This window comes from Astyanax mexicanus, chromosome 2 (genome assembly GCF_023375975.1).
Source record: "Astyanax mexicanus isolate ESR-SI-001 chromosome 2, AstMex3_surface, whole genome shotgun sequence".
Taxonomy (NCBI): Eukaryota; Metazoa; Chordata; class Actinopteri; order Characiformes; family Acestrorhamphidae; genus Astyanax; species Astyanax mexicanus.
The window spans coordinates 70913866-70939158 of record NC_064409.1 but is presented as its reverse complement, the minus strand read 5'-3'; the positions used below and the strand labels follow the sequence as shown (position 1 = coordinate 70939158).

The window sequence follows — 25293 nt, the reverse complement described above, 5'->3', positions numbered from 1 at the left end:
CCAGTCACTGCATCTGAATTTAATAGCCCACAATTAGTGAGAGGCAGAACTGCAGATAGGCATTATGAAAGTACTCCTGAAAAATCTCCATCTATTCATACTTTCAATTCAGCCAAACCAGTTGATGGAGATATTGTTGGTTGGAATTACTGGTCGAAATTCTAGTTTCTCCAATTCTTTTCCTTCTGAAATAGACACTGCAGGTTGTGCAATCTCTAAATCATCTCCACAGACTTGCAGTATATCCAGACCCATATTGTGACCCAGACCCATAAGTCAACTTCAAAGAGAAATAAAGATACCAGAGTCTGAAGGGACAGCACGTTTATTTGATGTGTTTAATTTAAGTTTATTTTGGTACACGCAGGTAACAGAATGGAACGAAGGCTAGGTTATACCATGTCTGGCTCTTGTAAGCAATGAGAAAGTCTGAAAATGTTGAATTCGGAGAAGTTACTGAAGAATAGACAGATCTAAGACTCTGATGTCCTTTTCTTGATCTCTTCAACCAGCTCTGCCCTCGACACATCCACCTGTGAACACATACACACACACGCACACAGTTCCTCAGAATGGGTTTAAACACTGCGTATGAGTGACTGGTCAACACAGCTACTGTAATTCAGAACCACAGAACTACCGCACAAACATCCAGCTGTGGGGAAATTATTGGTGTAATTCTGGGAAGGTTCCAGTAATCACATATACGTACTTCAGCACTTACTTTCCATGAATGGTATATTTACAGTGCATACACTATATATTCTTAAGCCCTATCTGGATGGGACTAGTTTCACAGGGGGTCTGGGGGTAATTTTCTCTTTTATCGAGGGTCCTCTGTGATTTTATTCCCGTCCGGAACGACCACGTGCGTGTTTTTCTCAGACGTCCTCTGAGAAAATTACAGGCTGAATTACCTAAATTGTTTTGCTCCGTGGTCCTCCGGTAATTTTAGTTCCATCCAGAAGCAAGTCTCAAAAAGTTTCTTCACCTCGCGTTTAATAACATAGCTATTTGTCCACCGTCACGCACCGTAATAACACTATGGGCATGTCATGTGACCAAGAACCCCACAAAACTCACTGGTCCTCCTGTTTTTTTCAATTGCAGTCCGGATGAAAGAGTTTTATCTCTGAGTAGAAGTGTGATACATTTTTCACAGACGTCCCGTCTGGTAAATTCATGTGACTAGAATCTGGATTATATTCTGATTAAGGGTGTTAATCACAGGGTATCTCAAGATACAATTTTACCACTATGTTGTTCATGATGACAATGATTTTGTAATACTGTGGTACTGCGATTCTCAATATTTTGCAAGACAATTTTCTACGATACTTCACGGCATCTGTGTTACCGAAGAGGATTAAATACTCCTAAATAAGCAAATACCAGCAATTATGGATTTATTGGAGTCAGTTTCACAGAATTTAACAACTAATATTTTAAATGCAGGATAAATGCTATTCATTTGATTAGATTTGAACCACATGCATTTCTAGTTGGTAGCCAAATGATTCAATTTATTAATACAGCAATTGATACTGTACTAGGAGGAGTTTTGGAGAGATGGGCGTATTTAAATATACAGGGTTCAAACACTTTTTAACCAATAAATTTCCATGATTTTTTTCATGCCTTCATGGCAATGACCATGAGACTTTTAAAACTCCAGTGCAGACATGGCCAATAAAACTAAAACTATAATCAAAATTGATTATAGTAGGCATTAAATTAATCTGACACACAATCCTATCCGATCCTGAGAGCGCCATTGCTTATGGCTAAATTACTGAATAAACTCTGAACTGATGTATGTATTAACTCAAAATACAAGATTTTCTCCATCGATAAACAGAAACACAAAGATCTCCATGACTTTTCGGAAACTTTCTGGGTATTTTTATTTTCCCAAAACGTATGCAGGCCTGGAAACTGCTATTTTCAAATTTAGCTTTTTAAATGCTATTGCAAATTTTCGAGGTTTATAATGTGGTTCAAATGCATCTCAGATTACCACCTGAATTTTTAAACGCATCATGAATTTTATGTGGTTAGGTCTTATCCAGATTAACAAGAATTCTGATACTCAAGATGAATTGTGAGACCAGGCGTAAATAGGGTCTTGGTAAAAGCTGAGAAAAGCAGCAACTTCTGTGGTCAAAATGATCTGAAATGAAATATTTTTAACTGGACCAACATGAAAAGTTGCGGAATATTTCTCCCCACAATAACAAGAATAAAATGTTATATTTATAGATAAATTTCTTTTTTATTTATAAATAATAGAAAAGTATTCTGTTTGGACCAGACCAGCAGATTATATGTATGGGTGACCCTGCTCATACCTCATCTCGGGTGGCCACATTGCGCAGTTTGACGACTCCATCTTTGAGCTCCTGCTCCCCCAAAATTGCCACCAGAGGGATACCCGTCTCCTCACAGTGCTGCAGCTGAGTCAGCAGCTTTGGGTTCTTCTTATACAACACTTCAGCCTGTAACCAGGGAAGAGGACACAGTCAGAAACATGGTCAGAGCGATGGAAATGCAGTGCTTCTTATCTTAAAAATTATACAGTGTTTTAAATCAAGAATGGTCAAATAAGTTGTTTTTGAACGTTCAGACCTTAATTCCTGCGTTCCAAAGCTCAGCGGTTAGTTTGAGTCTTTCTTCCAGAAGGTTCTTCTGTGCTGAGGCTACCAGGACCTGTGTTTCTGTGGTGCGCACTTTCTCTGCAGACAGCTACAAAGAGACAGACCATAATACTCAATGTTACAAACCAACACCACACACAAACCCCTCTGCAACTGAACTGTTTAAACTGCAAGACAGCGAGTCTCACCTCAGCCTTCTGCTCCATGATGGAGAAGATTCTCTCGATGCCGATGCTGACCCCCACACAGGGCACTTTCCTGCCCTTAGGGTCAAACATGCCCACTAAACCATCATAACGGCCTCCGCCGGCCACACTGCCCACGCTGACCCCCGCCTCGTCTCCGGACACTGCCCCGTTCTGCTCTGCGGGAGCTGGGGTCGGAGGCTGAAGCGTCTGGCACAGCACGGCCTCGTAGATCACACCAGTGTAGTAATCTAACCCACGCGCCAGACTCAGGTCAAACACCACCTGTTATATAAAAAAGAGAGAGAGAGAATGACACATTAAATATTAAAAGTCAACAGTTACTTTCAGGGCTGCAACTAACTGTAATTATACCACAGTTAGTTCTGACCCTGCAATGTAATTGGCTGAGAGGCGTACTATGAGTGCCGTTATCAGCCAGTAACGTACTGTAAACAAAGCTCTCCATGTATTACTCTGCCACATACAGGTAACCTAGCAACCATGCAGCGCTTACAAGCCAAACAGCGCAGCTACAAACAGAGCAGCAATGGAACTATTTTAACTCGCATAGTGTTTAGAACCAAACAGTTCGTATTTTCTTGTCCTCTTTAACTCAAAATCTTTCAATAAACAGCGATAATGGAACTGTGGTATAATCACAATAATACACTCGAGGTTCATGCTATAACGTGTAATATTGGCACTTGTTTTTATTATTAGTATATTAATTAAGCATTAATACACAAAAGTGAGTGCTATAACGTGTAATATTGGCACTGTGGCAATATTAGGCGTTTAAAGCACGAACCTCGAGTGTATTATTGCTGAATTAACTGTTTAATATAATAATTATAACAATAACAACTAACTAGCCTTACTTATTTTATTTTTATCATATTATGTATTTTTTTATTATATCAGTAGTAATATATTTAAAAGGGCTATAGTTACTCTATTACTCTATATTGCAAGGAGCAGCAGCAGAAGCTCCACAAGTTCTGTTTTTATGTTTCTCCAGGCAGGATGGAGCGTTTGACTCCACAGAGCTGAGGTACCATTACCCCAGTGTGTTAGCTTGTTATGCTAACTGGGTAGTGTTAGCAAGCGAGCTCTGCAAGTGTGCTTTATCAGCGCTCTATAGCGCCTCTAGTGGTTTGGCAGTATGTGGAAAATGCATACTGGTTCTAATTCATCTTCAGCACTAGTTGGGTTACTTTTAACATTCTTCTTTTTATTGTTAGTGGAAATGCAGCGAACGGTTAAAAATTAGGTTGTGAACCAGAATGGTGCTGGTTCCACAATGTAGCAGAGTTGTGGTTCTTTAACCTAAATGCTTCTAATGTTTCTATTTTTTTATAAAACTACTTACATCTAATGTGATTGTGCCTTCCTGTTACAGTAATACACTGGAGTTCAGTCAGCTCTTTAGAATTAAACATAACCAAACCGAACTAAAAAACTATAAAGTGCAGGTGAAATGGCATGAAAATGCCAAAAAGTTTTTTTCCTCTGTGCAACGAAACAATAAATGGCAGTAAGCCCCTATACTCACTTTAATGCACTGCAATCTGTCAGACTGTAAAGCAAGGGCCAAAGAAACTGATAATGAAAAGCTGTTATATTATTAAATGCTTTATATATTGAAATATAACTGGTAAATGCAGTTTTATTAAACAGGGAGACAAAATGAAAGTTCATATTCAGTTCACACCTACTGTACACACAGAAGTACAAAAACAATTCACTCAGACAAAACTGGGCCAACACTCATTATCCTTCTGCTTCACCACTCATTATTTCACTGCCCTTAACCATTCTGAGAAACAAGACCATTCTGAAGAGCTGGGTCAGCCAAAAAATGCCATGTACTGTTTCCCCCTTTACCCTAAGTACAGTGGATCAGCCTCAGCTTGCTGCTTGTTGTCTGAAGTTTGGGTCTTTTACTTGCTGCAAGGCTAATGTAGCTAACGAGTAATGAAACTATATCCCAACCAATTAGGCTAAACCTCTGCATGTGTCTCACAAACTTTATCCCAAGCTCAACAACTTTATTAGATTTCTGTAGGTGTATTCCAAACACTGTATGATATATTGCTGTTTATGAAATGATCATAGTACAGGTGCATCTTAAAAAATAGAACATCATTAAATTGTTACTTTATTTCAGTGATTTAGTTCAAAATGTAAAACTCATATATTATATAAATGTATTACACACAGAGTGATCTATTTTAAGTGTTTATTTATTTTATTGTTGATGATTATATTACAATGAAAACCCAAAAATCAGTGTCTCAGAAAATTTGAATATTTAATAAGACCAATTGGTACTTTTGGCTGTGTGGGCAGTGTGCCAAATCCTGCTGGAAAATGAAATCCACATCTCCATAAAAGTTGTCAGCAGAAGGAAGCACAAAGTGCCAAATCATCACTGATCATCAGTAAGTTTTGCATTTAATTTGTAAATCAAGGGAGCAGAGTCTGGAGGAAGAATGGAGAGACACACAGTCCAAGCTGCTTGAGGTCTAGTGTGAAGTTTTATGGAGATGTGGATTTCATTTTCCAGCAGGATTTGGCACACTGCCCACACTGCCAAAAGTACCAATTTGTCTTAAATAGTATTTTTATATTCTGAGACACTGATTTTTTTGGGTTGTCATTGTCCTTAAGCCATAATCATAAACAATAAATGAAATAAACACTTAGAATAGATCACTCTGTGTGTAATACATTTATATGAGTTTCTCATTTTGAACGGAATTACTGAAATAAAGAAACTTTTGAATGATACTCATTTTTTGAGATGCACTAGTATATCATAGTTTGAGTCATTGTTTAGTTGGAGACCCTCTTTAATAAATGCATTCACTCATTGCTGGCACAGCTGTGCAAATGCACACAAACGCAGCTTGTCAAGTCCCTGTAGAGAAGTGTTTCCAATAGAATACGACTCAGATAAACATAAAACTATTGGCATGATGCCTAAAACCAGGAATATAAAAAATGGATTATGTGACTATGATCTCACAGCTTACCTTGTCTGTGACCTGGAAGAGCTGCAGGTAGCTAAAGAGCTGCTTCATGTCCGTGAGTCCGGCGCACGCCTGCTTGCTCTGGGAAAGCTTGGGGTCCTGGAGCAGCCTCTCCGCCAGGTCCATCCCACCTGCAGCACACAGGGGACAGAGATTAATAAGCACATTTATTTATTTACACCCAAAGCAGAGACTACAGATCTGAATGCTGGACAAACAGCACCAACCAGCAAGTCCTACACAACCCACTGCTCACTGTATCTGCAGATGCAACAAAGCCTTGATGTAGTTGTGGATGACCAGGTGTCATTCTTGCTACTAGCAACCACTTAGCAACATAACAGCAACCACCTAGCAGCACTATATACGCTTCTGTATTTGGTATTATTTAAGCTTGAGGAATCTATGGACTCCAATCTATTCAAAATTGTAAATGAACATACCTTTGGTTAAAATCTGCTAAATCAAATGATTTAAATGTAAATGCACATGGACATGCAAATCAGCATCCAGGTATGCATTGATTAGTACTGTTCTGCATAAAAATAAAAAAAAATCAATATCTGTGACAGTATCTGTGATATTGATGGTTTCTAATCAAAAGATGAGAGAACATCTGCTTAATGTCTCACACAGAGAGAAAGAGAGAGAGAGAAAGAGAGGGATACAGAGAGAGAGAGAGAGAGAGAGAGAGGGATACAGAGAGAGAGAGAGAGAGAGCGAGAGGGATACAGAGAGAGAGAGATAGAGATACAGAGAGATACAGAGAGAGAGAAACAGAGATACATATACAGAGAGAGAGAGAGAGAGAGAGAGATACAGAGATACAGATACAGAGAGAGAGAGAGATACAGATACAGAGAGAGAGAGAGAGAGATACAGAGATACAGATACAGAGAGAGAGAGAGAGAGATACAGATACAGAGAGAGAGAGAGAGAGATACAGAGATACAGATACAGAGAGAGAGAGAGAGAGAGAGAGAGAAAGAGAGGGATACAGAGAGAGAGAGAGAAAGAGAGAGAGAGAGAGAGAGAGAGAGGGATACAGAGAGAGAGAGAGAGAGAGCGAGAGGGATACAGAGAGAGAGAGATAGAGATACAGAGAGATACAGAGAGAGAGAAACAGAGATACATATACAGAGAGAGAGAGAGAGAGAGATACAGAGATACAGATACAGAGAGAGAGAGAGAGATACAGATACAGAGAGAGAGAGAGAGAGATACAGAGATACAGATACAGAGAGAGAGAGAGAGATACAGATACAGAGAGAGAGAGAGATACAGAGATACAGATACAGAGAGAGAGAGAGAGAGAGAGAAAGAGAGGGATACAGAGAGAGAGAGAGAGAGAGAGAGAGGGATACAGAGAGAGAGAGAGAGAGAGAGAGAGAGAGCGAGAGGGATACAGAGAGAGAGAGATAGAGATACAGAGAGATACAGAGAGAGAGAAACAGAGATACATATACAGAGAGAGAGAGAGAGAGATACAGAGATACAGATACAGAGAGAGAGAGATACAGATACAGAGAGAGAGAGAGAGAGATACAGAGATACAGATAGAGAGAGAGAGAGAGAGAGAGAGATACAGATACAGAGAGAGAGAGATACAGAGATACAGATACAGAGAGAGAGAGAGAGAGAGAGATACAGATACAGAGAGAGAGAGAGAGAGAGATACAGAGATACAGATACAGAGAGAGAGAGAGAGATACAGAGATACAGATACAGAGAGAGAGAGAGAGATACAGAGATACAGATACAGAGAGAGAGAGAGAGAGAGAGAGAGAGAGCACTGAAAGCAATGGAGCAAAAGAACACATTATGTAGAGTAAGAGAAACCTGCAGAAACACTCAGAGTGACCAAATTAAGGACCTAAAACACCTCTCTCTCTCTCTCTCTTTCTCCTGCCTGCATTTCTATAAGCCGGAGAGAGGCGCAGATGTAAAGCTGCTTTAGGCTAGGTGAAGACTGCAGGATTTGTTTAGAAATGTAAACAAGCTAATCCCAGAATGAGCTCTTGGCCGTCTCACAGCACAAGACTGCAGCTAACTGCTGGTACTGCTGCTCCTAAAAATGAAACAAGGCTCAACACACTCAACCGCAGACAATTCTGCCCTTTTCCACTCATTTAAAAAAAATCAAAGTGTCACCTCAAATCCTAATCCAGTTTACACCTGGGTGTTAAACGCAATCTGAGCATCAGGATTAAGACTCCGTGAAACCTTACAGTATATTATTAAAGTGAGGCTCTAAGTGGTCAAGCGGACTAAGGCGCTGCCACTATGACCAGGAGATCAACGGTTCGAATCCTGTTCATGTAGCTTGCCATCAGCTGCCGGAGCCTTGAGAGAGCACAATTGGCCTTGCTCGCTGGGTGGGTAGATGGCACTCTTTCTCCCCACATCACTCCAAAGGGTGATGTTGATCAGCACAAGGCGTCAGTGAGCTGATGTATCAGAACCGAGTCGCTGCGCTTTCCTCCAAGCGCACTGTGATGCTGCATCAGCAGCAGTTCAAATATAGGCGGTGGCTGACTTCACATCACTATCAGAGGAGGCATGTGCTAGTCTTCACCCTCCTGGTGTTGAGGCATCACTAGTTAAAGGAGGAGTCCTAATGAGTGGAGTGAGTAACCGGCCATGTAAATTGGGAGAAAATGGGAGAACAATTAGAAATAAAATTATATATAAAAAGTATATAATAAAGTATCCATATTTATTTGTAACACAAATAAAAGTAAGACACATAAAAGAGATGGTATTATTAAATTGCAAATGCTTAACTGTGTACTTAAGTAAGTATTATACTGACTCGGTCATGCTGGGTCCTTTAATTATGATGTTTCTGCGACACAGTTTGCACAAGACTGTACTCTGTTGAGTGTCATCTCTTTGGTAACCAAACCATTTTTTTCATCCATCCATCAATCACTCCATCCATCACTCAGGAGGTCTGAGACACTTTTCAAACACACAACATTGTTAGCACATCTGTCTCTCTAAAACCCTCCAACTACAACTCAAGCTCCTCCTCAACAACCCAATATACCAGCATAATCAAAACCGCTCCCACTCCAACCAAAAACCCTCCAACTACAACCCAAGCTCCTCCTCAACAACCCAATATTTCAGAATAACCAAAACCCCTCCACAGACAATTCAAACTCATTATACAACCATACCCCTCCTAGGACACCTCAAACCCCTTCCAGTGCAACCAAACCATATAGTTAAACACATAATTAAAGAGCAACAAACTAATTTGCATATTCCTTCAACACAAAAAAGTAAAAAGAAAACAGTGATTAAAAGAGGGATAAGATAAAATCAAGTATAAAGGAATTGTTTTAAAAAAACACTAAATTAAGGAGATTATTTGCTACTTTGCTGCAGAGTGTGTCCCCACATCTGAGCATTAAACAGTTTTACTTCTAAAAAGTAAAAAGTGTGAGGATACCAGCAAATTACACTGATTTGATTTTTTTTTTTTTATAAATCATACTACAGCCTTTACTAAGCGTAGAAGAGTAATATTTCACCCTTATCATAGGAAAGGCAAATCTAGGCTAAAATAATAAATTTAATTTAATCAAATATGATAAACCTCTTCATGCAGGAACTACTTGTATCTCTCTAGGACACAAACATTTTAAATCTGTACTTCATAGTGGGGAAAAAACAAATCTCCTTCAACTGCAATATGCAAATAAGCCCTTTTCTGAGCCTCTGAGGAACAATTTTCACCCTGATCTTAAAAGATGTTTTTGGGAGAGCCAATGGAAGCTAAAATCAGACAGAAAATCTGCAGCACGTACAGAGACTCAGAAGTGGGCCACGGACTGGGAGCCCAAAGCACAGAGCAGATGTGCAGACTGAGCGCAGAAGATCGCTGCAGGCACAGATCACTTCAACTTGTGAAGATCAGTAAACAAAACCTTCAAAGGAACTCAGTCAGTCGTTTCAGCTGAAGATGGCATGATCCAGCTTTTTCTTCTCAGACTCTGAGAACGATACTGAAGCCTGAGGTATCAACCAATACCAAGCAGATGTATATATGTATTTTTTTTAAGCTGTTCACAAAAGCTTCACAACCTGAAGTGTATTTAGCTACTTTATGCTACACTTATTGCAGACACAGGTGTACTAATGCGCACACACACAGCGTTCACCAAGTCCCTGTAGAGATGTACTGCCAATAGTATAAGATACATTAATATGAACGTTGGCACTGGGGATGCACTAATTAGTCGTCATATTCGTCAATGTGTTAGTAATTTCTAGGGGTGTCACGATTCTCTAAATCCTCGATTCGATTTTATTTCCGATTTTAGGGTCACGATTCGATTCGATTCTCGATTTTCTTTTTTCCTTTTTTACAGCAGAGAGGCCTATGGCAGTTTTAGATTAGTCTATGGTCAGTCATTGGTTTGATTCATCCAATTTACAATATCTTATTTCAAAAGGTGGGCTTGATATAAGTGATGCAAAGGGATACAAGTGATCTGTAATACACCACAGTAGGAACTAATGATCAAATTTAAATAATTTTATTAAGATATATGTGTAATGCCCTCTAGTGCCTTTTTTTGGTAGCAGCAGTGTGCACTATTAAAACAGCAATGTGCAACATAACAAAATAAATAATAAAAAAAATACAGGAACAGTCATGTACAAAATAATAGAACAATTAGAGCCTTATCAAACTGAACTCTGTCCTACTATAACAGTTAAACATGAAAACTAAGACTTTAAGACTTTTTCGGTCAAGTTTAACTTTATCTGAGAGAAAGATGCTCCTTAAGGTACCAAAACTATTAACATATTTGAGGCTAGACAAAACGACTGTTATTTTTATATTTTTTAAGTTTTTCTTTAAGAAGATGAGAATGTCCACATTCTCTGGAGAAAGGGCTGCTCTTTGAGCAGCGGTGTCGGCCACAGTGTGCTGCGCCATTTGCGTAGCGTGCGCGCTTGCTTGCGTATCTTAGAGAGAGGGATCATCGATCCTCTTTTTGACTTCGAGGTTTCGAGGATTTCGATCGATTTCGATTAAATATTGAAATTGTGACACCCCTAGTAATTTCAGAGTTGAGTAATCATTAATTTGCAACCGCAAGGCACTATACAATATACACTACAACACTATACACTATACTTAGTTGGCCAATAAGGTTTCAGTGTGGGTGGGACTTGCAGCGCGAGAGAGAGCAGTACAGTGTCCATTAAACACAAACAAACACATTTAACTCCACAATACAGTACTCTACAGTCTGTCTTTACTAGCTCTGTTCGCAGCACAGTTTAAACACTGACTTCTACATTACCTGTGGAGAGTTAAATTTCTCCAGAGAGCTGCTGAGGTGATTTTAAAACAGGCTTCACTACTTCATTAAGATTACTAACATTAGTTAAACTGTAGCTGGCTAAAAGTGTTGGAGGTACTGTACTCTGTCGAATCCTTTAAAATTAAGTTATATGTTACGGTAACTTAATTGTGATTGGATGAGAATAATAAACATATACCATTCTGACACCTGATTGGTTTATACTGTAATCCAACACACCTGCACAAGTCACGCCCCCCAACACTCCAGCAAGAACATAGCAGACGTATGTAGCCTAGTATAAAGATGATCCGTGCAGCGACTTAAGAGAACTCTAATATATTTGCATTGTACTAAATACATTGATTTTCAATGGGCATATAGCAGCTGAACCAGGCAGCCATGTGCATCTCAGATTTATTAATATTAACATTTTAATAAAACATTATAATCATTATGGCATTTAGAAAAATGTGTTTTGGGGAGGGGCCTTTGTCCTAATGGCATTTTTTTTACACCTTAAATTACTTTTTACTTTTATACTTTAAGTAGTTTCGAATCCAGTTCTTTTACACTTCTACTTAGAGTATAAAGTTTGAGTACTCCAAATTCTACAGAAGTTTTTTAAACACTAGTATCTATATACCTTTGATTACATCTGAGAAACAGAGCAAAATCCTGAAATTAGTAGAGCTGAGTATTGGCAAGAACTTTGTTTTTGAATATCATAATTAGCTGAAGTGTTCATAATCAGTGCATCAAGTGTGTAAGAATGGTAGCCTCTGCCCTGTTTAGACATATAAACAGCCTGAAAATGGGCTAATCAGACAGGTAAGGGATTTGATTTGAACCTGTAGTTGTAAACCTCTGTGTTAGAGAGGGGAAACACTAAAATAAAGTGCTGTGTGGCTCTCCAGGACACACACACACAAACACACACACTTTAGATGAGTGATCTAAGGAGAAGAAGAGTAAACACTGAGGGTCTGGAGGAGGGGTTTTGGACATGGACGATGTGATCTGAGGAAATCCCATCAATCCTTAAAAGCTCAGAGGAGGAAGAGGAGTAGTGTAGGAGGAGCTTAAAGGGTTAGAGAAGGACAGACACATAGAGAAAGAGTGAGAAAGAAAGAGTGAGAAATAAGGGAGGGAGAGAGAGAGAAAGAGTGAGAGAGAGAGCAGACTCACCCTGCATGCTGACGTACTCTCCAATCTGATCCGCCGCTTCCTCAGACAGGCCTTTCTCCTTCACCATCTCATTCTTCACTTCCTCCCACGGCATCTACTCAAACACAGACACACACACACACACACACACACACACAAACACACACACACTGTTAAATACTTGTAAATAATCTCACAAATTATGTTTTTGGCTGAAATTGTGTTTTCATGCTTCAGTCCTGAAGAGCCAAAACACTGCAGAGTTTCTCCTCTACACACTTGACTCTGTTAATTAGCATGCTCTTCATTAACTGACACTTATAATCAGGAAAACACCCAGCTGTGCAGAGCTGAACCCCTGCAGGACGGGATCTAATCTAAAACAGCTCAGACGCTCTTTAGAATAAATATTACAGGGCCAGAATTATTCTATCTGGACTGAAAGGAAGACTATAGTAGCTAAAGGACAATATATGTGCATAGCCAAGTATCCTACACTGTAAACTGATGTGCTGTAGCCTCTCCAGACATGTAACTTTGCCTTGAAACAATGCAGGAATTATCTGCCTTTGCATATTTGCCATAGCAAGGTACCCTATTGTTTGCACTATAAGGCACATTTAAAATCTTTTAGTTTTCCCAAAAATCGTCAGTGCGTCTTATAATCCGGTGCTACTTATGAAAAAATTCTATCAGTCAGGTTGTAAGGAGCAGTAAAGCCACTCCGCTAAAGTACAGCAATATACAGGAGTTTCAGTTTAGTTCTCCAGCACCAGGGGTTGAAGTAGCATTAGCATTAACCGCTAAACGCTATTTCACCATTCAGGTAAGTATGATTCGCCTGTAGCCTGCTGCTAACCCCAGCTAGCACTGCTGGAACAGCATTATCATTACCCGCCAACCATGCTAAGCGCTAGCCCTTTCGCTATTCAGAGGTGAGTATATTGGACAGTAGTCTGCTTGTTTCCTGTGTTAAAATAAGCTACGTGGGACGACCTGCCAGCTAATATCACCCTGGCTTACCGGTAAACTCAGGGTTCCTCAGTGTAGCTCTGTCAGGCGGCATTAGCGGCTAACCGCTAATTCTAATACGCCAGCCTTAGTGCTGGAGAAATTTGGGAATCTAAGCTTACTGTACACAAACTGAAGCACTTTACTCACCCAAATAGACAGTTATAATGAGAGAAATCTGTGTAGATTTTTTATTACAGTTTCGTTTACTTAGCTTAATATTTCCTAACTTAGTTAGCTACCCCCATAAACTGTGTATAGCTGGACAGAGCATCGTCTCCCAAAAAATAAAGCCACCACAGGTCGGGCGCCCCCTGCTGTTCGGTTTCAGAAAGCTGCGTAACCCCACCCATCCCCATAGGTTTCAATGGCAAAACAGACAACTTTCAATCACGTTTTTTTCAATATACTGTAATTCTACCTCCATTTTTTAAATGCAACAGCTAGTGTAACCTCTGCTTATATTGTCAAATTTTTTATATTCCCACAGAATTCGTTTTTAAAAACGTTATTGAGCTCTATTCAAAAAAGGTGTGGTTATTGTAAAAGGGCTGGTTATGGGTGGGACCAATAACAGACTGCCAGCTCCGATCTGTGGAGGCAGCCCTCAGGGGCGGGGTTAATTAAGTAAGTAGGCTGTCTTTCCACAGTCTTTCTCCCTCCTCTGGTCTCTACTGCACAGACTCGGGTTTCAGGATCGCCAACATGGCGGAAGATTTTGGTTTCATTTTCACTGAACGAATGGGAACAGAGACACGGCGTCCATCTTTTTATACAGTCTCTGGCTACCCCTAATCACCACCTAGTGAAGAGACCTGCTGAAGTAGAAGTTCCTTATAGTGTCTCTTAAAATGCGCCTTATAGTCCAGTGCACCTTATGTATAAAAATAGACCAGAAAATAGAAGTTTATTGATAGTGCGCCTTAAAATCTGGGATGCCTTATAGTGCAAAAAATACAGTAAATGCAGAGCAATGCAGACACACCAATGCACAAGTATAAATGGTCACAATGGTGAAATACAACAGTGTAGGCCAAAATACTTGACATGGTTAATGTGGTATAATAACTCTTTAAATACGGTGAAAATGATCAATATTCACACAACAGAAACCTTATTTCCAAACTGAGACATAAAACAATTAAGTTTCATGATCAGAAAACCAATTAAATATGCATGTGACATTTTGTTTTAAAAAAGCTCATTTAGAATCACATTGATCCTCAGTTTTGCCTGGTTTAGTTGAATAATAAAAGCCACACCGCCGCAGAGAGGTTGAGCCTGAACTTCACTTTGCATTCTGCTCTCTCACCTTGTCCAATTTGTCCACAGTTGAACAGATGGTGCGGAACTTGTCATCTGGAACTCCACACACTGCAAACATCCCATCCAGGATACGTCTGTCATTCACCTGTCATTCACACAAGATGAATATCAAAAATGAAGTGTGTGTTATTTTAGTTACGTTTCTCCAGAGAGAAACTACAAAGGCTAATTTTAATGACCAAACAAGACAAATGAAAAAACTATGTAAATTAGATTTTCCTTCAAATTATCACCAAGTTGCTACAGTCAGCTGACCTTAATGTGGAAGTCTCCCAGGTCCAGTTCACTGAGGATCTCGTAAACGATTTTCAAACACTCTGCATCCGGGATCATCGGGTCGTACTGACCTGCAATGTCGAAATCCTAAAACAGGGTATAAACGAAATATAACTTAGGGCATGAATAGAGTCAAAAGCTCAAAACACACAGACTAATCTACCTAGGAGTAGTATAAATATATATATATATTTTGCGGTTTTCTTATTTCTTTAATTTTTCAATTCAGACAGCAATGAGCTTGAGCTACATGCCAAACGTTGTGCCAAAACTCATGGGCCACTAAAGCAGAGAGCACTGTTACACCCCTAAATATTATCCATTTATTGATTCTCCAGTGTTATAATATAATGTAACTAATACAATATATTTAGTATATTGCAAATTTCATTTTCTAACAATAGAGCACACTCTGTATCATGAAGAGGATACAGTTAAGTCATATCTTAAAGACAGCAGCTCTCCTCCCTGGTTCTTAAGGTCATAGATGAGTTTGGGGTCCTGGCCCCATATACCACCTCATGGAAGCAGTAATGCCAACACGGCAAAAGTCATGGGACAGAAAATAGTATAGTCTCCAATGTCTTTTGCCACATTCCATGTTTGGCACATCTAACCTGCATCCAGTTTTAGCTCGGTTATGCCAGTCACAATAACAAAATTCTCAGGACGATATATTGTCCCAGAAACTATTGCGATAAACGATAATATTGTCATTTTAAAGCACCACTATAGAAAATGTTTTTTTCCTGCTTCTGGGCTCCACAGAAGACAATGTGCCAAAGTAATAAAATAGTAGCATAATAATACTATTATAATATTACAACACTATTTTACACCATTTTAATTTTTATTATCAAGAATAGACATTGGGTTTCTAATATAAAAAAATATTTTAGTATCCTAAATAAATAAAACAAATAAAAAGTGCAACCACCCTGGGACTCTGAGTTCTGAGACAACTGCACTAAATATTAAACAGACCTTTATAACTAAAAGTAACAACAAAAGATTAAAGTAACGTTTACGTTAAGTCAATATAATAATATATTTAATATATTATTTCATTAATTCATATTTAGTTATGATCTATGCAGCTCTACTCTTAATACACAGGTATAAACAAACTGATTCTGATCTGTGTTGTGAGCTAGAGGCCTGGGTTTCCTCTCAGCTCACATGAAATGTCTGTAAATGAATGGTTGAGCGAGCACCGCAAGAAACACTCTCTCTTCCGTTCAATATGATCCTAATATAGTACAATGTTTCTGAGCAGCTGAGCTGGAGTCAGTCAGCTCCCCTGTATCTAACCACCATTACCACTACTGGAGTGTGTTTCACTGGTGTGGAACTGGGAAGTAGAACCGGTCCCTGCAGACAAAGTGAATTATTCCTGACACGGTTCTGCTCTGCTGGGAGCTCAGGCCAATCACAGACTGACACATACATGAACATGTGACAGAACTGAAATTAAAAACCTGCGATATAAACACGTCAGACAACGTGTGTTAGTGTATCTATAACGTCACGGTACTCACACACTGGTAAAACTCCCTGTAGCGGCCCCGAGTCATGGCAGGGTTGTCTCTGCGGTACACTTTAGCGATGTGGTAGCGCTTGATGTTTGTGATTTTGTTCATGGCCAGGTAACGGGCGAAGGGCACCTGAGCGGGGAGAAGATAAGGAAGCAGAACAGCAGCAGCATCGAGTAGAAACAAAATCATGATCAAATATAAAAAAAAGCTATAGTTACTAGAGGTGTAACAAAGCATCACAACATGTTGCATTGTGATGAAAAAAATGAGATACAATTTTATATTCTGTTTAACAGCAAAGATCATAACCATGCTAATGCAGTCCAAAGAACCAATGGGTGTAAGCAAAGGTAGAGGATGTGTCTGGCTTTGACTCTCATTGGCCAAGAGTCACGACAGATCCTCCACACAGCCCTCACAGGCCAAAAGGAACTGGAAAATTGGAAAAGATTTCCAATAATTTAGTGGACTGATAAATAAGATTTTGATTTTAAATGCAAATCAAAGTAAAATGGAATTTAAGTAGAGTAATGAATTATATTTCCTTTCTATCTGACTGCTTAGACAATGATAGTTTCACTCTAGATTGCCTAAATAAACAAGTGATTAATTTACACTTAGAACAGTACAAGGAGCATTTAAACAAGGTGCACTGTTTATACACTTAAGAAATATAATGTGAGAAAATCTGAAAAATTATGAATCCAGGATCGTGAATTGAATTGTGAGCAGAGAGCACTGCTATACCCATTTAATAGATTCTCCAGTGTTTAGTATGAAGTATAATGTAACTAATACATGATATTAAGTATATTGCATATATTTTTTTCCACCAATAGTACACTCTCTGTAACATATAGAGGATACAGTTAAGTCGTATCTTAAAGATAGCAGCTCTCCTCCCTGGTCCTTGAGATCATAGATGAGTTTGGAGTCCTCGCCATACTTCCCCGTCAGAGTTTCCTATGAATAGGGGAGAAAAGAATAGGTTAGGTTAGGTTAATTTTATTTTAACCTAACGTTATTTACAGCGCTTTACACCACTACTAAAAATATAGATACTCATACAAAAACAGACATTATCAGTGTTCCGTTTTTTTTTTTTATTATAAGGTGCACTATCAATGATTGGCTATTTTCTGGTCTATTTTCATATACAAGACGCACTGGATTATAAGCCGTATTGTGCAACACTAATAAGCAACAGATTTACACAGATTTCTCTCCTAAAAATTGTTTATTTGGATAAATAAAGCACTCCTGTTAATTTACAGTAAGCTTACATTTGCAGATTTCCACTAAGGCTAGCCACGGTTAGTGGCTAATGCCGCGCGACAGAGCTACACTGAGGAACCCTGAGTGCTCTGGTAAGCCCGGGTGATATTACCTAGTGGTTCGTCCCACGTAGCTTGTTTTAACACGGTAAACACGCAGACTACAGTCCGATATACTGACCTCTGAACAGCAAAAGAGCTAGCACTTAACGGCTAATACTGGAGGACTAAACTAAAAATGCTTTATAATGCAGCAGAGTGGCTTTACTGCTCCTGACTGGTAAAATTCATACATAGGGGGTAACAGATTATAATGCTCACCTGACTTTTTTGGGGAAAATTAAAGGATTTTAAGTGCACCTATCAATGCGAAAAATACAGTAATTAATCTACACCCTGTCCAGTAGGTGGCATATATAGAAGACATATTTGCATTTCACATATGCACACAAACTGGCGCAGAAGGCGTTCATGCACGATGTTGTCTGTGTCAGGCAAAGATGTGCACTACTATGATTTTACACGTTTGTTATGCTCACACCCGTAATCCTGACTATACCAGACTTTTGGTCTGCTGGGAGCACTTTAGTTAAAACTGCATAATAAAAATGTACTGTATTAATTATTTAACAATGAATTTCAGTGTAAATATATTATTAAAAATTAAAGTCCAAATGATGCATAATAACAGATTATATCAGAATTTTTACATAGCTGTGCATCAAAATAAAAGACAAAAGGAAACTCTTGATGAACTTGGTGCTCTGGTGTATAGATGAGGATACCTTGAGCTCAAAGACTGGGGTGTCGATGGTTTCAGCACCATGGCGTTTAAAGCAGCTGATGATGGTGTTGAAGACCTTCTCTCTGATGGCCATCTGTTTAGGGTTGTAGTCTCTGGTCCCCTGTACACGAGCACACAATCAGAAAGATCACACAAACATAAAGCATGTTAAAACAGGTGATAAACAAACACCTTGTATCACAGATGGTCCTACCTTGGCAGTTTTGAGAACAAATGTGTGTTTGCCATCGTCTCCTCCGAGCTGTGCCTTCAGCTGTAGCAGTTTGGCAACTTCCTCGTCAATCTGCAATATTAATATATACAGTAGACAATATAAGAACTGATTTGAAGTTAAGGACATAATCTATAAAACTCGTAACAGCTAAACAAGGGTGGTAATTAGGGGTGTGTTTTAAAAAAATCTATTTTGGGCGCCGAGTGGTCCAGCGGTCTAAAGCGCTGCCACTATGAGCAGGAGGTCGCAGGTTCGAACCCCCGCTCATGCAGCCTTGCCATCAAGCTGCCGGCGCTCAGAGGCTGGGTGGGTAGATGGTGCTCTCTCCCCACATCACTCCCATGGTGATGTCTGCAGCACAGGGCGTCTGTGAGCTGATGTACCGGAGCCGAGCCGCTGTGCTTTCCTCCAGCTCGAAAAGAAGCAGTGGCTGGCTTCACTTGTATCGGAGGAAGCATGTGTTAGTCTTCACCCTCCTGGTGTGTTGGGGCATCACTAGTGATAGGGGGAGTCCTAATGAGTGGGTTGGGTAATTGGCCGTGTAAATTGGTGAGAAAATGGGAAAATTTTGAAATAAAAAAAAAAAAATCTATTTTTCCTTTTAAATCAATGTTCATTTGAACCATCCAATATCAATTTATATAAACCCGAGATGGATTCTTAAAATTAGCCAATTTTCTGAGTATATACGTTATACGGTTTTAAGGTCTCACGTTTTATCTCGCGAGACCATCCTTTTTTCGAGCACCGCCCTCTGACTGGAGTGATCAGTTAAGCAGGGCTGAAGCACGAATGACGGCACCCAGGAGTCGTCACTGCGGGGGAGTTTCTGTACAAATGTAAGAACTTCTGTATTTCCACTTACTGCTGCATGTGTTTATGAAACTAGTACATTTTACACTGTTTTAAGTTGTTTTCCAGTGTTGTTTGCGCCTGTACAAAAGTAAGACCTGTAAAGAAAAGTAAAGTAAGACGTGACCGGCTGAAGCTACCGTTAGCCGGTTTAGCTGATTCACCGGTTCACCTAAATGCAGCTGGTGTGCTAAGCTAACCCCAAATAGCATGCTAAGCTAAACCCTGCTGGTGTGCAGCATTGTCAGGCAGTTGCTCAGTGCAAAAGGTTTAACAGATAGATGTAATAACTGTAGATTAACCTGTATCTGAGTTACTTAAAGTGTATTAGATTAACTGTTAGACGGAGTAAATGTAGATTAACCTGTAACTCAGAGACTGAATGTGTAAATAGTGGAATTATGATGGTGCTCTCCATTAATGCTGTTACTCTTCAGATTGTTTTGTCCACAGGGATGAACGCCATTACCAGGCCGAGGAAGAGAATCTTACAACAGGGAAGACAAACTCAGGTCAGATCGGCTGGAGGCAGCGCTAGCTTCTTTTATGAAGAGTATTTTCTTTGAATTTAATAAAGTTTTCTCTCTTTTTTTTGAAGCATGGTATGGTTTTGTTTTATGTAACTAAAATGTCAGTATATATGTTTATACAGTGTGGCTGAAAATGTATTTGATGGAGCACCTTTATTCCAGAGTCTGCTCCACTGCTCAATGCTTTGACCTTTATATCTATAGACAAGCTGTGTTTATGTGCATAACTATAACTACTATAACTTTAACTACTATGTGCATAACTACTCCAAATCTATATCCAGATCCATTTATCAGTACACAGTACAGGCTGTGTGAGTGTGCACAGTAAAAACAGCTCTTTCTTACCTGAGACACAGTCATTCCAGAGAGGTAGCGCAGAGAGCGGAGGCACGGTACAGCATGTCGTCCAGTCAGTCCAGCACAGAGACGCACACATGCCAGCCCCAGAGAAGCCATGTTTCAGTCCACAAACACACAGCACACAGTTCAGGAACACAGCAGCACAGTCCACATATCAGGAGGCCCCAAAAAGTCAGTGCACACAGCAGAGGCCCAATTCCAATCCCAGTCCAGGGGAATGAGCCGGCAGTCCAACAGCAAAATCACAGCAGCAGTTCCAACATCAATTCAGCGGAAGATGATGAAGACGATGAAGGTGATGAAGATGATGAGCCCAGGTATGGAGGCAGTATCCGCAGCAACAAGCAGGAAGAACAGGAGAAAAGTGGTGAGCAACCCTATCACTAGGGGGCCGCGGCCCACAAGCGAGGCATGAAGCAATGAAGGGAGCAAAACATGAGAGCATGGAGTCAAAATCAACTGGACACTAAAGCTTCTGCTCTGACATTATTATCAGAATAACCACACACTCACATACACACACACACACACACACACACACACACACCTCCTCTCAAATCACTTTAACTTAAAGAAAGACACTTTAAATGAAAATGGCCCAAATGTGAAGCAGAACAAGTGCAAAGACAAAGATAAAAACATGATCTATAAAAAAAATCTCCAAAACTGCAACTTTCCATAAGATAAAAAAAAAACTTCTTCGATGTCAATATATTTAATTCTAGGTAAAGCTGGACAATATATTGATATTTTATTGTATTGAACAGACAAAATGCATATTGATTATATCACTTGTACTTAAAGAACATTGATCCTGACACTGAGTGTGTAAATTCCCGTTAAATTAGATGATGTCCAGCAAAAATTAAATAAGAATCCAATGAACTGTGTACTACGAAAAGCATTTGAATAACAGAACATAAGTATCTGCCATGGCAGATGAAAATATGATTAATACGGTGTATAGTGAAAATGTCTTTAAATATTGTGATACAATTTTTTTTAACATATCATCCAGCTCTATCAGTTTGTGATTACTTACACAAAGGGCTGTGGCTTTCAAACTGTTCATATCGATATCAGAATTGTATCATGCCAAACAAAAATAAGAACTATATTTTAAGTGTTGAGTTTATTGCCATTGTAGGCAAAGAATGTTGCTGTGTATGTGTCAGTGTTTTAGTTGAAGGCTTTTTACTATGCCCCAATCACTGTTTGTTACAATGTCTTATTGTGTGTTTCTTTTTTTTCATGTTGGTACTCGTATGTGTTTTTGTAAGTGTATCACAACCTGTGCTTATGTATAATACATAATGTATTTGGGGTTTATTTGGAAAAATAAATAAAAATGTTTCTAAAACACTTTCTGTATAAAAAATAATTATGCATCTTGCTATTTAGCTTCAGTATAGTCTTCAATATTACATTTACAACATTAAGATAATAAACATAAAGAAAACAGAAACAGAGAAAATGTGTGTCCATTTTTTGACTGGTTGCTAGTAAATAAGTGTTTAAATAATACTTAACTCAAGACAATATGTGCTTTGTTTGTCTACTATGATTTGATGACAGTTCTGGCTCTGATATTGCGTCAGCTTGACCCAGTAAACCATCAATATTTTAACTGTACATAAATAAAGTCTTAAACTACATTACAATAACAAAACATGTGCTAGCTTTGCTTTTGTACACGTGTAGCAACGAAGCTTAACCTGATGCCTTATTGTTTTTACAATAGTTCCGTTCCACCTTAAAATTTACAGCGGTAACATGCGGCACCTGCGACACAATAAGAACGGAAACCTAGGCGGCAACTGTAGCATTTAAGGTGGAACGGACAATTCAAAAAGGCGATTCAAATCTGAAAAATTAACATTAGAAGGCTATTATAAACAGTAAAACAGCCTCTTTAAATGTGAAAACTGAGGCTGCACTGATGATATCTGCTGTCAGCTAAAGAACATGTACAAAAATGCTGATTAATGATACAGAAGGCCACAGAGACCGGCACCAGGTTAGCTTAGCATTAACTAGCACATGTAGAAACACAGGTAAACGAGGCCCGTATTCAGCTCTAATAACAGCAGTATTTAAGCAGCGGCGGCTCGCTCACACTGACCTGATCTTTACTCGCTTTATCGCTCTTCAGTTTCCTCACCACCTCCCCCTGAACTTTAATGGCTTCTTGAATCTGCGCTTTATCCGCCATGGTGCTGCTCTCTCAGCTCCCCGCAGGACCGGTCCCTCACAAAAAACGTCACACACGCACAAACCACGTGTACCCACTAACATAATACTCATGTATAATACTAGTGCATCTAAAAAAAAATAGAATATCATTGAAAAGTTCATTTACTTCAGTAATTCAGTTTAAAATGAGAAACCTATATTGTATATAGATGTCCTACACACAGAGTGATCTATTTAAAGACTTTATTTATTTTATTATTGACGATTATGGCTGACAGCCAATAAAAACACAAAAATCAGTGTCTCAGGAAATTAGAATATTATATAAGATCAATTGGTATTTCTGCAGTGTGGGCAGTGTGCCAAGTCCTGCTGGAAAATGAAATCCGCATCTCCATAAAAGTTGTCAGCAGAGGGAAGCATGAAGTGCAGGAAGATTTTGTGGGAAAACAAAACTGCACTGACTTTGGACTTGATAATAAAACACAGTGGATCAACACCAGCAGATGACATGTCTCTCCAAACCATCACTGATCATCAGTAAATTTTGCACTTCATTTGGAAATCAAGGGAGCAGAGTCTGGAGAAAGAGTGGAGAGACACACAGTTCAAACTGCTTGAGGTCTGGTGTGAAGTTTCCACCAATCAGTGATGGTTGGGAGAGACATGTCATCTGCTGGTGTTTTTTATGTTAAAAATACTATGTTAAAAAAAAAATATATATATTTCTCAATCAAAAAAGGTGGAAGCCTTGTGTGTTTTGTATTTTATTTTATTCTATTTTATGATGTTTTTTTCCATAAGTGATGATATATGTTCCACAGTCATGTAAGGTGTTTATAACGTTTTTTAAATATATAAAACATCAATTTTATAAAGTTGTATTCCTTTTACACAATAAGGGCAGAATTTGCCCTGTTTATCCATCAGAGGGCAGCAATTGCCCCCGTTTGTCCACAATAAGATAGTAATTGCCCTGTTTGCCCAGTAGAGTGCAGTAATTTGGTATTGGCTCTTTCTGCAGCACAAAGCCGCAGATGAAGCGGAGCCAGAGACTCTCTATAGAGAGTAGATTACCCGCTTAATAATGTCTGCTGAGTTTGTTTAAATGAATAAATGCAGTTTAATGCAATTTTTTTCAATTGAGCGAAATCAGAGTTTATTAATGTTTAAAAAATGTATAGTGAAAAATTTGAGTAATTTACAGAGCCCATAAGGTGACATCATGTAAAAAATATATATGATGTGTGGCCATGATTTATTAAAGTGCAGGAATGTGATCCTAACGCATGGAAATGAGATAAGTAAGGCGAGTAAATAAGATAATTAAGTTGTGACCACGACTTATTAAGGTGTGGGAATGAGATCTGAATGTGCGGCCATGACTTATTAGGGTGTGGGAATAAGATCCTAACATGTAGCTATGACTTATTCCCACACATTAATAGGGACGACTAATATAGGTATAACTAATTTCCATGCCTTAATAAGTCGTGGCCATACCTTAATTATCTCGTTGTCGCACCTCAGTTATCTCATTGTCACGCATTAATTATCTTGTTCCCAAGCCTTGATGGGTACGATTTAATTAACTCATTCCCACACCTTAATAAGTTGTTTCCACACATTAGGATCTCCTACACCTTAATTATCTCATTCCCATGCATTAGGATCTCGTTCCCATGCCTTAATTTTTTTGTACCCACACCTTAGGATCTCATTCCCACACCTTAATAAGTCGTGGCCATGCATTTTTTTAACATAATATCACCTTAGGGGCTCCATACTAATTTTCTTAAAACAGAACAATATTAGCTACATGTTTTATCACTGAGCTTTTAAACTCCAGCTATAAACCTTTTATCTCCAGCATCAGCTCACCAACCAGTCAATATACATACAGTAGCAGTAATGCTAGCACTTTTACTGCCTAAAACCCGTTTACTGAAGAAAACCTAAAATATATAAGCAGGATATCTTTGCTCTTTTAGTGAAATGCATCATTGTCATTTACATAATTAAAATAAAATTCTGGAGAAAAGGTTAGTAACTGTTTGAAATTAGAGTTTTAGCCGTTTAGCTTTATTCACCTCCATTCATTTTGGACTCTCTCGCGGGCTCCTCCTAGCGGTTGCAGTGTTTACTGCTATAACAGGGATATGGGGAAGTGGTAGTCTGTCTAGAAACGCCGGTGCTCTGTCATATTGTTCTACCCATCGATATGTGCTACTTACATGCACTGCGCATGCGCTGATACACATTTTCACAGGCTTTTTTTTTTTTACATATAATAATGATTTTCCTTTTTGTCTTTTTCCTTTTCTTTGCTACAATATAATTACAGTCTAAGCTCATAATGTTGTTTAGTTGCGTGATTAAAAATGGTTAATTTGAATTTTTAAATGAAAATACTTATTATTACTGTTATTTTTTTTAGCTATATTATCCACCTAATACAGTGATTTAGCAGGGCTTATATTTAGCTTAAAACGCTCTATTTACTGTTTTATTTCAGCAGCTTTAACTGGATCCACATTGTGGTAGCACGA

The 25293-nt window shown here is 38.9% G+C and overlaps 1 protein-coding gene across 2 annotated transcripts; it reads right to left on the bottom strand.

Moving 5' to 3' along the window:
• Positions 1-309: 309 nt before the first annotated feature.
• Positions 310-22828, bottom strand: hars (histidyl-tRNA synthetase). Of its 2 annotated transcripts, XM_007253597.4 has the most exons (14): positions 22674-22810; positions 20537-20934; positions 18786-18875; positions 18573-18692; positions 17381-17476; positions 16517-16642; positions 14958-15065; positions 14689-14787; positions 12387-12480; positions 5878-6005; positions 2843-3124; positions 2626-2742; positions 2349-2495; positions 310-533 (listed from the first exon to the last, which is right to left on the bottom strand). In XM_007253597.4, exons 2-14 carry the CDS (start codon positions 20645-20647, stop codon positions 474-476), a joined length of 1578 nt encoding a protein of 525 aa, XP_007253659.1. In that variant the 5' UTR covers positions 20648-20934; positions 22674-22810; the 3' UTR covers positions 310-473. The 2 variants fall into 2 exon arrangements, with proteins under 2 accessions (XP_007253659.1, XP_007253660.1); XM_007253598.4 differs by lacking the exon at positions 20537-20934 and having other exon boundaries at positions 22674-22828.
• Between the last annotated feature and the right edge of the window lie 2465 nt (positions 22829-25293).